At 45.1% G+C, this 14,610-nt stretch overlaps 1 protein-coding gene across 1 annotated transcript; it reads left to right on the top strand.

Moving 5' to 3' along the window:
• SLC30A10 (solute carrier family 30 member 10) lies at positions 608-14,025 on the top strand. Its single transcript, XM_018060161.1, has 4 exons — positions 608-1,316; positions 1,949-2,026; positions 10,181-10,420; positions 12,777-14,025. Exons 1-4 carry the CDS (start codon positions 674-676, stop codon positions 13,274-13,276), a joined length of 1,461 nt encoding a protein of 486 aa, XP_017915650.1. The 5' UTR covers positions 608-673; the 3' UTR covers positions 13,277-14,025.

The raw sequence follows: 14,610 nt of genomic DNA, 5'->3' as shown, positions 1-14,610 counted from the left end.
GAAGGCTGTGAACAAGAAGAGAGGAATAAAATAGCTCTACTACGGTGGCAGTAGAGTGGGAGCTCCGAGTCAGCGCAGACTTTAGCAATGCAAGGCCGGAAGCACTGGAAGGGCAGTGGGGGACAGGTCGGTGCTCCCGGGTTAGTGGGGAATGAATCTGTGTCTGGGCACCTACGCGGAGGTGCTCACGTCCACCACTGAGCACACACCCCGCAGCAGTCAAGGTCCTTATCCCTGAGTCAACCGTCACGGCCCGGGTGATCCGAGGGACTTCAGAAGCGGGTCGTCGGGTGAACCCCACCGCTGCTTAGGGGGTGTCTGTAACGAGTGCCATGCAGGCACGCCCTCCCTTTCGGGCAGCTCCCCTCTCTGCCCACTTCCGTTCTTAGGAGCACAGACACTGGCCGGTGGCCACGTGCCAAGTGAGGCCGAGCCGCGCGGGAGGGGCGGGGGCCGGGGCGGCGGCGGAAGGTCCCGCCTGGCCCCTCCTTTAGACTCTGGCCGTGCGGGGACTGGGGCCGCCGGCCTCCGCCTCCGCCTTATAAGAAGCCCCGGGCGCCGGCGGGCAGGGCGGCCCGGGAGGCGGGGACCGGGGCACCGCGGAGTCCAGGCCGTCGCGCCCCACCTGTGGCGGCGGTGGCGGCGGCGGCGCGGGGCGCCCGGCCGGGCCGGGATGGGCCGCTACTCCGGCAAGACGTGCCGCCTGCTCTTCATGCTCGTGCTCACCGTCGCCTTCTTCGTGGCGGAGCTGGTGTCGGGCTACCTGGGCAATTCCATCGCGCTTCTGTCCGACTCCTTCAACATGCTCTCGGACCTGATCTCGCTGTGCGTGGGGCTGAGCGCTGGCTACATCGCCCGGCGCCCCCGCGGGGGGCTGGGCGCCACCTACGGCTACGCCCGCGCCGAGGTGGTGGGCGCGCTCAGCAACGCCGTCTTCCTCACCGCGCTTTGCTTCACCATCTTCGTGGAGGCCGTGCTGCGCTTGGCCCGGCCCGAGCGCATTGATGACCCCGAGCTGGTGCTCATCGTGGGCGCCCTGGGGCTGGCGGTCAACGTGGTGGGGCTGCTCATCTTCCAGGACTGCGCCGCCTGGTTCGCCTGCTGCGGCCGCCGCCGCCGACAGGAGCAGCAGCAGCATCCGCAGCCCGCGGCCGGGGTCGGCACCCGCGGCGCTTTCGGGGATCCTCAAAGCGCCGAGTGTGGCTGGCACGCCGGCGCCCTGCCCGTTACCGGCCGCGACTCGGCCGTGACCCTCCGCGCTGCCTCGGTGGACAGGAAGGATGAGAAGGGGGCCACCGTGTTCTCAAACGTAGCAGGTGCCTTTCGGTTGCATCCTCTGGCCCGCGTTGCCCTTCCCTCCTCCCGCGCGGTCCCTTCCTCCTCGCCCTCTTTTATACCTGCCTGCTTAAAAGTGATCGATTTCCCCTGCAGGCCGGCTTTCGGTCTCTGCCGCTGACTGAACATATTCCTACAATTTCTCTTTTTCCTCCTGGATCCTTGGGCCCCTCTTTCCCCCTCCCTCTTGCATAGGAGTCTCCTTATATAGGAGTATTGATTTCCTTGGAGATCAGCTATTATTGGGCAACAGATAGCACCCCTCCCCCTCCATTGTACGCTATCTGCACCCTGTTTGCCTGCCTTCCCCTTTGCGCATCCTTCAGTGCCCTTGCGAGTTAAAGGTTTGGGGGGGATGAGGGTGGGTTCCCATGCCTCTCTCTTTTTTTTTTTTTTTTTAATCTTTAACTCGTATGGGAGTGTGAATGAAGTCCAGCGGCCAGTCACAAGGCTAATTTCAAGGCCAAAATTGCTCCCCTGGGCTGCGTGTTTGGAGAGGCGGGAATCTGGGAAGGTAGTAGGATCTGAAAATAACAAAACTGTGTTTTGAGTCCATTGGTTCTTTTTGCTTGTAGAACTTATACACAACACGAGGTTTCTTCTTTGAATGCAGGTGATTCCCTGAACACCCAGAATGAGCCGGAAGAGACGATGAAAAAGGAGAAAAAGTCCGAAGCCCTGAATATCAGAGGTAGGGTTGACTTGGGTTTAAGTTGAAATCCTTTTAAGTGTTACATATGGACTGCGCTGAACTCTTCATTTCTGTTTGCCTTTTCATAGGTGTGTTAGAAAGTTGGCGGGCTACATGTAGAGACTATGACCTTAGTCTCTTGCCTAACGGTGGCATCGATTCTCGGGAGACAGAGTTGCTAATGATTTATCCTTGCTCTACTTAGACCCATGCTCATGCTGCTGCTCCAGGGCCCCCCAGATCTCTGGCTTGCTACTGCTCCATTTTGCCCACCCATGGATATTGTGAACATAAAGCGCAGCCTGTTTGAATTGAGTATCATTTTGATAAAGGTTGGAAGAGAGTGGGTGGGATCTATCCAAGGTCATGCCCCAAGTGAACTTGCTCAGTGACCCTCATTGCTTCACTTATTTTGGCCAGAAATATGCTCCTGATGGGTCTGTCTGTTGGTTCACTTGAATCTCCACCTCCATGTCCAAAGTGAGGGTTCTGGGAGAGAGAAGGAAGGCACATCACTAGCATCTCTCCTACCATGAGCTCAAGGTCACAGACCCAGGGTGAAGGTCAGCACTGAGATTTCAAAAGTTTTCTCACCGGACACTAACATGGTATACTACATCTCCCCTCTCCAACTTCTTGAGCACAGGTTTTTCTTCAGAGAGATTCAAGAAGGGTCAGTCCCCAAACTGACGGATAATTTCAACAAAGAGTGAAAACAAAAGTGTTAGTTGATCAATTGTGTTGACTCTTGGCAACTCCATGGATTATAGCCCACCAGGCTCCTCTGTCCATAGGATTCTCCAGGCAAGAACACTGGAGTGGGTTGCCATTCCTTTCTCCAGAAGATCTTCCCAACCCAGGGATCAAACCCAAGTCTCCTGTTTTGCAGGCGGTTTCCTTATAGTGAGTTACCAGGAAAGCAAGAACAAAGATTATGCAGCCCTTTATCTTTAGTTGGTTTGAGGAAGCTGGAAGTGGGGCTTAGAGGTAAATATTACAAAGGAAAACAAGTATGCAGAAGATACCTTCAGTTCTGAGAATCTCGCATCTGTTTTATAAAGTGATATCCAGAATGAATCCAGAGAGAAAAGCAGAAAAGAACAACAGTAACACATGAGCTCCTAAACATTTCTAAATGAATTAGTTTTTTAAAAAGTTAACTGCAATAGGGGAATTTCTAAAAAGTGTGGTGGTGACTCTTTTTGGAAAGAGAATCTATGATGAAAACTCATAATCCTTTAATTTATCCTTTTTTAAAGGTTTGATATATATATATATAATTTAGTGAATTTTAAAAATGGAGTTCACCATCATAGCACTTTACCTTTTCAAAGCACATTCTGTTTTTATTCTTTTTTAATTGAGATATAGTTGGCATATAACATTAGTTTCAGATATATAATATAATGATTTGATCTTTGTATAATATGTGAAGTGATCACCATAGTATAAATATTAACAGATTAATTGCAGTGCATGGTTAATGTTCATCATCATACATAGTAAGTTTTTATTTTCTCTTGATGAGAAATTTTAAGATATACTCTGTTAGCAACTTTCAAATATGGGATACATTATTATGAATTATAATCACCATGACGTACATTGCATCTCTAGGACTTATTTATCTTATAATAAGCTTGTACCTTTTGACTCCATCTACCCATTTTGTGCCCCCCGCTCCCTACCACCACCTCTGTCAACCACCAATCTGTTCTCTGTATCTGTGAGATTGTTTTTTAACTTTTTAAAGATGCCACGTATGTGAGCTTGTTGGTTATTCATCCTCATCTTATTTTTCTGAGACAGAGAACAGGTAGGTGGAAAGTAGCAAAGAATGAAGAGTAGGTCCCAGTAGATATTTTGACCTTGTTTGGGAAACATATGTAAGGAAAAATTGGATGATCCTGCTAATTTTCACTCCACAGCTATTGGAACTCCTGGGTAGAAAAACATCAGTGGTGAAGTGCCTTGCCATACCTACCTGAGCCCTGTGGTCCACAGGGGCTGACAAAATGCACCGGTAGCTCCCATAGAGGTAAAGAACTCAGAGGCAAAAAGATTGGGATTGGGCTCAAGCTGCCTGGGTTTGGGTCTGGGCTCTGCCACTTAAGAACCAGATGACTTCAGGCAACTTTTGAACCGTCTCAGCCTCCCAAACCGTCATCTTTAAAATGAGGATAGCAGTAGTACCCATTTCATGGGGTTGTTGTATAAGGGGTCAGACGTCTGGGAGGTCTGAGCCATCTGGGAGCTAACATTTTTATGGAGGGCACACTTGCTCTTAGGCACCATTCATGAAGGGGTCACTTAGCATTCAGAACAACCTGAAGAGTGGGATTCTATTGTGCTTCAGGTGGTGAGTGGAATTGCTGGGCTCCAACCTAAGCTGCTTCAGGGACAGGTGAGCTCAGCGCCTGGCTGTGGTTAACAGGAGCCTGGTTGTATTTCAGGCCGAGGGACAAGCTGGCCTTACCTTGAATCCTGTGTCCTCATTCAGGGAAAGACCACAGCGTGTTAAAGCTGGAAAGGCCTTGGGGAATTTAGACTCCAGGGCCTTCACTTTACAGATGAGCAAAAGGGACCAGAGATTCTGGTGACTTCCGAAGTCACCCCAGCTAACAGTGGAGGCAGGGCTGGGATCCTGGGCTTCTGTTTCTGGCTCTTTCTGTCATCTCGCACTGCCTCTGGACTCCACCAGGGTGGCTGGCTTCTCCAGTGTCCACAGTCCACTGAATGATTACATTTCTGACATTTTAGTCACTGCTTTAGAAAGCAAGACAGTCCTTCCCAGACACTCAAGGGAACAAACAGCTGATGGGAAGTCTTGTGAACAAAAACCATTTCTTTTTTTTTAATGTAAAAATTTTACTCAAGTATAATATACATACTCAGAAGTACACATATCATAAATATGCAATCAGTGGATTTTAGTGAACTGAACACTTCCATGTACAATACCCAGATCAAGAAACAGAAGATACCATCACCCCAGGGCACCACCCCCCCTCCCCGCCCCGCATGCTCCTGTCTAGTCACTAGGCACCCTCCCAGGTCACCACTATTCTGACTTGTAACAGCATGGATTCATTGTACTTGCATTTGTACTTTATATGAATGGAATCTTACAGTCGGTACAATTTTTGCCCAGCTTCTTCTACTCAACATTACATTGAGGAGATTCATCCATATTGTTGAATGTTGTCCTAGAGCATTCATTTTCATTACAATGTTCCGTTGTGTGAGTATTCCACCCTGTAGGTATCCATTCTTGGTTAATGGACATTTAGGTAACTTTCTGGTTTTCATTTCTAAGAATACTATGGCAAAAGCCATTTCTTGATTTTCTTATTTCAATGGAATAAAAAATGCCTTCTAAAAAACATACCCCATCTTCTGCTGCAAAGCAACACAAAAGCACATTTCTTTAAACTTCTCATCAGAGAAACAAGTGCCCTTTGTTCTGGTTGATTTTATTTATTAGACTCAAACATGATCTATTAAGAAAAACTGCAACAGGGCATCAGAAAGACAATTAACCCTTTTTATTTCAGTATAAATATAAATGGATGAATAACAATCTTGACCTCTTTTGAAAAGAAATCTCCTGGGATGAAGTATTTATTTTCTTTTTAATTGGAGTATAATTGCTTTACAATGTTGTGTTGACTTCTGCTGTACAACGTGAAACAGCTGTTACGTATACATATATCCCCTCCCTCTTGAGGAAGTGTTTCTTTTTAATTCTTGAGGTTTTTTTTTTTTTTTCCCCATTAAGAAAGATCTCCCATCTTTCCTCAGCCACTTGCTAATGCCCAGTGCTAAGGTACTATGTTTCCAGTTATTCAATAAATTCAGTACCACTGATACATGCTGGGACACACATTAACTTATATCAAGTTTCCAGGCTATATGCCAGTGTTTCAGTTTTGTTATTCTCTAAAGACAGCAAGTGAGGGCTAAGGGTCCTGGTTTTGCAAAACTACCTGTGAGCACCGTGACTAATCAGGTGACTGGGTCGTCTACCAGGTGGCAATCTTTGCCTCTCAGACAGTGCTTACTGCCTGATCTATCTTTCCGAATCACAGATGAGGTCTCAGCAGAATCTGCCCTGAAACCTTTATTGCATCAGGAATGAGGCCCCAACACTGCAGACATTCAAGGACTTGCTGTTCTCGTGCCGATGCTCCTTTCTAGACGTTTCTGGCCTTCTGTTCACTCATTTACTGCCTCACCCTTACCCTTTAACAGTCTCCCCTACTTCCCCGCTGTTACCGACTGGGGTTCTTGGCCTCCTTAATCAATAAAAATTGATTAGAGGCCAGACAAGAAAGTGAAGGGTGCTCAGCAAACTGCAGGCACTCGGATAATCTGCTGTTGTTTACCTGCTCAGTCATGTCCGACTCTTGCGACCCCACAGCTATAGTCTGCTAGGCCCCTCTGTCCATGGAATTTTCTGGGCAACAATACTGGAGTGGGTTGCCATTTCCTCCTCCAGGGGATCTTCTGGACCCAGGAATCGAACCCACCTCTCCTGCATTTTGGGGGGTGGGGGTGAGTGAGAACAAGTAACAGTTCAGCTGTTTCCCTATATGGGGTGAAGGTGGGGGCCAGGCCAGGGATTGGGTTGGAGAGTTGGCTTGCTTAGGTGGTTTGCCCACCCCTTTGGTAGTGATGTGTGCGTGGAGAGCATCCTCAGTCCCCTGCTTTTGCTCCAGGCTCTTCAGAAGTGGAAGTTGGGCATTTTGGTCTTTTTGTATCTTGAATGAGTGATGTTGCTCAGTTGTGTCCGACTCTTTGCAACCCCATGGACTGTAGCCCACCAGGCTCCTCCATCCATGGAATTTTCTAGGCAACAGTACTGGAGTGGGTTGCCATTTCCTTCTCCAGGGGATCTTCCCGACCCGGGGATCGAACCCGCTTTACCGTCTGAGCCACCAGGAATCCTTACTGTTCATAATATGCCCCAGCTGCTCATACACCCAGCTATTTTCAGTCTTTTATCGTTTCTTTGTATTCTGTTGCTGGAGGAGGCCTTTGTCCAGCTGCAAGCACTGCAACAAAGGGTCCCAGGTTTCAGGGCCCAGGTCACTTGTAGAGCGGGAGAGGAAAGTGCTTAGGCAGGGAGGTCTGGTTTGAGTTCTGTCTCTGCCTTTCACTAGCTGGGTGACCTTGGGCAAGCAAAGTATCTTCTTTGAGTTTCAGTTTCCTTATCTATGTAAGGGAGATGATAGCAGTGTGGACATCACTGTGCTATTGTGAGAAATACATGCTGGTCAGAACAGCGTGGAGGATTCCCTTAACAAGTGGCCTCCCCATCAGTTCAGTGTGATTACTTCTCAGTGGGTTTCCAGATGTTGTTTCACAGCCTCTTCAGAGCTAGCTGCTTTGGGAAGTGAGGCTGATGTTATTACCCTCCCCAGTTCACCAGTGAGAATCTTGCTGCTGTAAGAGGTTGATGTTCACAAGGTCCGTGAGTCATAGAGAGAGACCATCAGGTCTGTCTCTCACGTTGCCTCACAAGTCTTTGTCTGCAGCCTCGTTCCAGTTCTGTGCTTGGAACACATTCCGGCTGAGTTTCCCTGCCTGGGACATCATTGCCTTTTGAAGTCTGCCTCCTCTTTGGAGGCTTGCCCATCTCTTGAGAAGCCTTTCCTGAGATTTCCTATCATAGGGAATAGTCTTCCCTCTAGAAGTTACTGACCTACTTATCTCAGAATCCTGCCAGTGGACTGTGTTCCCCAGAAGATAAAGACCATTTTTCCGTGGGAGGCCAGAAAACACACCGCAGTGGCCAGTCTCAGGAATTTAGTGACGTGATGCTGTAAGCAGTTTTTCAGAGGGTCATGATAGTTTGGGTAATAAAATCAATTGAGTAGAGTATGATCATCATTTATTTAGAAAATGAACTAGAATTGAACGAAATAGAAAAATAGTAATGAATCCTGTGTAAGGACAGGTTTTTGTTTTTTCCAGAAATATTTGTTTCACTGTACATTTATGCCTGGGCTAGGATGCAAAATAGGGTTCTTACTGTGGATTATGTGAAAAATAAGTTTGAACATTTTTTTCTTAGGAGCCAGTAGTGGGACTTCTCAGAAGAACCTGAAACTTGAATTTGGGACTTAGATGGGGCAGGATATGTAATGGTTCTCTAGTCAGACTATGCAGATTTATATCCCCATTCAAACACGTTTTAGCTGTGTGATCTTGGATAAGTCACTTAGCTACTCTGTGCTTCAGTTTCCTCATTTGTAAAACGGAGAGACTAACGACTTCAGAGAGTCCTCAAAAGCACTTAATGTATAAATTTCAATACATGCAACATACAACAATGTCTGGTGCGTATATCTTGGCTGTCATTACAGTTATTCTTACTGAGAGGCAGAAGTTACTTTGTATTGTGAGAGTTCTGACTAATCAACCAGAAAATACTTTTTAAGTGTCTAGATGGTATACCTCCAGTGCTAAAACATAAACAAAGGAAATGTAGGGTACAACCCTCACCCTTATGTTACTTATGGTCTAAATGAAGAGTGAAAAAGCGAATGACACTCTCAGGCAGTAAAATGATGTTGAGTGCATAAAGGCAATAATTGGTCTTCATATTTTTATGGTAGTGTTTTGTATTGCCCTGGGGAAGGTTAAAGCTTTGATCTTCGGTTTCTTCTTGAGACCAGCTCTTGGGAACATTTTGAGTTTTTCTTGGTGGCTGAGGACAAGGACTGGGAAGTAAGACACTCCTGTGGGGGTGGGGTGGACAGAGTGGGCACAGAATTTAAAAATCGGACTTTTTAATGTATTTATTGAATCAGGATCCTATTGCCATTAGTAAACAGCCTGAAGGAGATGTGGGGATTCCTTTTTATTCTTGTGCTTCTTTGGTGGCGGGAAGATGCCACAATTTACATTTGGTATGTTTTCAAAATGCCATTTGACACCATGATGCTACTCAGAAGCTGCCAAGAAGAAGTTAGCCTCTTCTAAGTGGAATGATTCAGTCGCAGCTATGAGTGAGTTTGTTAGTATTTTAGATCATTATTAATTCTATTGAGTGAATCTGGGATACCTGGAGAGACAGAGCAGATCTTTCTTAGTTTGTATGCTTTCTTTTAGAGAAGTGCTTTGAAAATTTTTATCATCATTTGAATCACCTGGGGATCTTATTAAAATGCAGAATTGGACTCAAAAGATTGGAAGTGGGACCTGAGATTCTGTATGTCTCACGAGCTTCTAGGTGATGCTGAAGCTGCCAACCATACTTTGAAGAGAGAGATTCTAATGTACACAAAGTAAAAAACAAAACAAAACAAAACCCCCAAAACATTATGTTTATACTGTATAATCCTTCTGACAAATCTTCACCTAATTCACTAAATCCCAATTTAGTCTGGGCTTCCCTGGTGGCTCAGACAGTAAAGAATCCACCTGCAATATGGGAGACCTGGGCTCAATCCCTGGGTTGGGAAGATCCTCTGGAGGAGAGTATGGCAACCTACTCTGGTATTCTTGCCTGGAGAATCCCCATGGACAGAGGTGCCTGGCAGGCTATAGTCCATGGGATCGCAAAGAGTCAGATAGGACTGACTAAATGACTAAGCACAGTTTATTTAGTCTATGTCCAACAAATGATTGAACATTTAGATCTTCTTTGCTGGGATGACATGTTTTCTATATCATAATTAAAGCTTTTCAAAGTGGTTCCCTTAAGTAAAGGCAACCCCAATTTTTGTTATTATCTGTAGAATTTAAATGTTATTTTATTGAGGCAAAGAGTTCTTTAGTGGGGACATTCCGGAGGATCTCTTAAACCAAATGCAGTTTAAGTGACCACAGGGTAAGCGAAAAGTAGGCAAAGGCATTTAGGGAAGGGAATGTGGCACTTTAGCCCAGTCTGTCTTCCCGCAGGTGTTTGCAGCTCACAATCTTCCTAGGCTATTCCGGGTTCTCTGGGTCATGGGATGGTGGTCTGGGGTTTTGTTTTTCTGTGATGCAATGGTCATTGTTTTTGCTTTCTAATCCAACCTGCTGTTCTAACAGAACAGAAAAAAAGTAGCAACAAGTATTCACAGAGCTGGGAAGCCAAGTCACTGAGTGTCACGCGGCTCCCGTACGTGGATCTGGGCTTGACTGGTCTTTCTTTCTCCCCTGCAGGGGTACTTTTGCATGTGATGGGGGATGCCCTGGGGTCAGTGGTGGTGGTGATCACAGCCATCATATTCTATGTGCTTCCCCTGAAACGCGAGGACCCGTGTAACTGGCAGTGCTACATTGACCCCAGCCTGACTGTCATCATGGTCATTATCATTTTATCATCTGCCTTCCCACTCATCAAGGAGACTGCCGCCATTCTGCTGCAGATGGTCCCCAAAGGCGTCAACATGGAAGAGCTGAGTAAGTCATGCCATTCTGATCTCAAACCGCTGCCCACTGAATGTTCTTCAGGCCAAAGCGCCACATTATTTCAGAGCAGTATCTTGAAACATTTTAAATCACCAAGCAGTTGAAACATCCTTCTATGTTTCGTAGATGACTACAGCTACTAAGATGACTCGCAGCTCCAAGAACCAGAGGTCCTTTTTAGGCCAGCATTCTCTAACTTTACCGCGAGTTTTTGAGAATGTGTTTCTTATGCAGTCCCTATTAATATTTCTAGGCTATTTATTGACCTTCATGTCAGGGATTTATTCTAACTCAGATAAGGCCACTCTGCTCTGCTTAGGACTTGATTTTTATTCCCCCTATTCTGAAAATATGAGTCATTCCTTCATATTCTAGATCCTGCTTTCTAGTTAATTGATTTTTGTGGGCATGCAAGTCACTGTGTGTCTTAAAACACAGGAAAATGGGCCATGTTTCAATCCACTCATTCAGTAGTGAAATCTGTTTCTTTGCTTTGCTCAAACAGAAGGTCAAGCTCTCACTTCAGCTTATGTGCATCTGAGAATGGTTTTTGAGACCTTCTAGAATGTCTAAATGGGAGCTTTCCAGATGTTGGTGAGAAACTGAATGTACAGCTTTAGTTCTAGTGTTTCTAAATGGAAAGAATGTTTTTTTATAGAAAAACACTTTTTTTTTTTTCCCATGAATCTTTGCTATTTTTCTATCATCACTTCATCGGTGAGACAGTGAACATGAACTAAAGCCCAGGCCCACTATGTGGCTGAAAACTGGAAGACCTTATTTCATGACAACTAGCTGAAATTAGATTTGATGGATCTTAATACACTGTGTTGCCATGGCTAGGCTTTCCCTCCAGAGGCATGCTTTACAGTGTGACTGTTCTGCGTGCCTAATCTTCGTGCAGTGTTGCAGGCTGGGGAGGACTGAGGTGAAGGAGGCTCTTTCCAGGGGCTTGTTTCCTCATGGAGAAAGCAAATTAAACATGTATTGGGTTGACCAAAAAGTTCCCTGGGGTTCTTCCATAACATCTTAGAAAAACCTGAACAAACTTCTGGCCAACTCAATGGCAATTTGTGATATATATTCTTTTATTGCCTTTTAACAGAGTTATATATATATGTATATGTGTATATCCCTGGAGAAGGGAAAGGCTACCCACTCCAGTATTCTGGCCTGCAGAATTCCATGCACCGTGTAGTCTATGGGGTCGCAAAGAGTTGGACATGACTGAGTGACTTTCACACACATACACGTATATATGTGTATATATATAAAGCAGATATTAATATTAAAATTAGACTGTAATAAAAATAGCAACACTTGAATGGCACTGATTACATGCTAGGTAATATTGTCCAGATGCTTTGCTTATACTAACTCATTTTAATCTTAAAATAATCCTATGAGGTACTGTGATTATCTTAATTTCCAGGTAAGGAAACTGAGGCGCAGAGGGACTGAGTAAGGTCATGCAGCTCCTGCAGGTAGTAAATGACTAAACTTGAATTCAGACCAGCTGTCTCTAGGCTGCTTGGATTCACTGTTCAATACCATGTTTCTAAATGCTAGAAAGTATCAACACTATAGAAGAGCCTAAATAAGGAAATAGAAATCTCTCATAATCCTACCACCCGGAAATTAACACTCAATATTTTTGTGTCAGTCATTCACTGAAACAAGACTTTATCTGCCTGAAAATTTTTGTATGTGTATATACACCGTTTCACTAAAAAAAGGGGAAAAGATCATGCCACATATACAGTCCAGCTATTGGCTTTTACATTTAAAAATACCTTATATACCTTTCCTCATAGCCTTAAATATGCAGCTATGTCACCGTCTGTCATATAATTGACCAACTATTTCCTTGCCGATTCCATTTTTTTCATTACACTAAAAGTATTGCCCAAACCATTCTCATATGTAAATATTTGGTTGTTTCCTTTCAGTTAAATTCCTAGTATTAGAATTGCTGCTAAAAGTTTTTGCTCTATATTGCCAAATCCCCTTTAAAAAAGACATCCTATTTCACATTCCCATGCCAGTCCATCAGAACACTTAATGCCTTGTACACTCAACAACCTGCGTATTTTGGGAGGGTTGTTGTGAATCTTATTTTCTTCAGTTGCCTTTTATGGGCTTACCCTGTATGTTAGAGGAACTCAGAGAGGAAGAAGAAGATTATGGGAAAATGTGCTCATATAGGTACAGCTGTTTTCCTTTCTTTATTCTTAATAACGACATCATTCTGGTGAGAAGGCATAAAGGGACCCTACCTGTCCCACGGTGGTTCCATGTTCCATTTACAGCCCTCACCTTGGCTATTGTTTTCTCTTCCTTATTCTAGTGAGTAAGCTCTCTGCTGTGCCCGGAATTAGCAGTGTCCATGAAGTCCACATCTGGGAGCTTATAAGTGGGAAGATCATTGCCACTCTGCACATCAAGCATCAGCAGGATGGGGGAGATCAGGATGCCAACAGGAAAGTTCGAGAAATCTTCCACAACGCCGGAATTCACAATGTGACCATCCAGTTTGAGAAGGCAGACCTGAAGGGGCCCCTGGGGCAGAAGGACTTGCAGTTGCTTTGCAGCTCGCCTTGCATCGCCAAGAGCTGTGCCAAGCAGCTGTGCTGTCCCCCTGGCGCCCTGCCACTGGCCCACGTCAATGGCTGTGCGGAGCACAATGGCTGTCCCCCTCTGGACATGTCCCAGAGTGATGGCCTCGGTAGACGACAAACCACCGAAGTGGCTATTGAAGTATCTTTGGAAGGTTGTCTGAGTGACCACGGACAAGCTCTTGGCAAGCCTCAGGAGGACTCACGTTATGTCAACAGCACACATTTTTAATCTGGTGCCCACATCAGTAAGACTATATAGATGAGGCACTTTGGAACCACTCGCTTGGCTTGTGGGAAGAACTTTGTGGGCTGTAGGCACTGACCAGACTCAAAGTGAGCACGCTCTGTGTTCTATAAGTGGCTGGTGGTTTGGGATGATAGTTGAACTGGTCTGTTAATTGTTCTGTGACTGAGAACTTCTTTACATTATCCTGGGTGTTTCATGCTGCTCTTCAACAGTTTTGGTTGAACATTTATTTTCTGAAGCAAACGCACTAGTGCACACATCAGGGACATTGAAAGCTGGGACTCAGCGATTGTGGACGCAGGATTCAAAGTAGCTTTTTGTTTTAAATTGACTAGAACTTCTAGCTGACTCTCAGGTGAGCTCATAGCCAAGTACGTCAAAAAAACTCAAGAACCATAACAGCTATATTCTTTTCCATTCCACTGGGTGACCATAAAAGAGAAAAGTTAGGTAATCCTATCATGGCAGAAGTTTTTTTTTTCTTTGACTCATTTTTTAATGAATGTAAGATGAATACCTGGTAAGGTAGAAAATATTCTCAGAACATTAGAGGATGTTGAGTTTACTGAGGATGTGGAAAGGCAGGAAGAAAATGCATTTTGATGATTTTTTCATTTCAGGAAGTGGTGAAAAAAAGACTTTCTGCTGTGAACTACAACTATTCAGTTCAATTTAGTTCAGTCTCTCAGTTGTGTCTGACTCTTTGCGACCCTATGGACTACAGCACGCTAGGCCTCCCTATCTATCACCAACTCCCGGAGCCTGCTCAAACTCAAGTCCATCGAGTCGGTGATGCCATCCAACCATCTCATCCTCTGTCGTCCCCTATTCTTCCTGCTTTCAATCTTTCCTAACATCAGGGTCTTTTCCAATGAATCAGTTCTTCACATCAAGTGGCCAAAGTATTGGAGCTTCAGCCTCACATCAGTCCTTCCAATGAATATTCAGGACTGATTTCTTTTAGGATTGACTGGTTTGATCTCCTCGCAGTCCAAGGGATTCTCAAGAGTCTTCTCCAACACCACAGTTCAAAAGCATCAGTTCTTCGGCACTCAGCTTTCTTCATGGTCCAACTCTCACATCCATACATGACTACTGGAAAAACCATAGCTTTGACTAGACAGACCTTTGTCAGCAAAGTAATGTCTCTGTCTTTTAATATGCTGTCTAGGTGTGTCATGGCTTTTCTTCCAAGGATCAAGTGTCTTAGTTTCATCCACCATCTGCAGTGATTTTGGAGCCCAAGAAAGTAAACTACAACTATAGGTTGCTTCAAATGTTTAAGTATATAAGATGCTTGTGTTTTTCACTTGGAA

Source organism: Capra hircus, chromosome 16 (assembly GCF_001704415.2).
Source record: "Capra hircus breed San Clemente chromosome 16, ASM170441v1, whole genome shotgun sequence".
In the NCBI taxonomy this organism is placed as follows: domain Eukaryota; kingdom Metazoa; phylum Chordata; class Mammalia; order Artiodactyla; family Bovidae; genus Capra; species Capra hircus.
This window is presented reverse-complemented; position numbering and strand designations above follow the sequence as displayed.

Excerpts from the sequence above, each read along its gene's own strand:
- SLC30A10 (XM_018060161.1), top strand. The coding sequence starts at position 674 with ATGGGCCGCTACTCCGGCAAGACGTGCCGCCTGCTCTTCATGCTCGTG. Across the intron at positions 2,027-10,180 it reads CGAAGCCCTGAATATCAGAG|GGGTACTTTTGCATGTGATG; the intron begins GTAGGGTTGACT and ends TCTCCCCTGCAG. Across the intron at positions 10,421-12,776 it reads CGTCAACATGGAAGAGCTGA|TGAGTAAGCTCTCTGCTGTG; the intron begins GTAAGTCATGCC and ends TCCTTATTCTAG.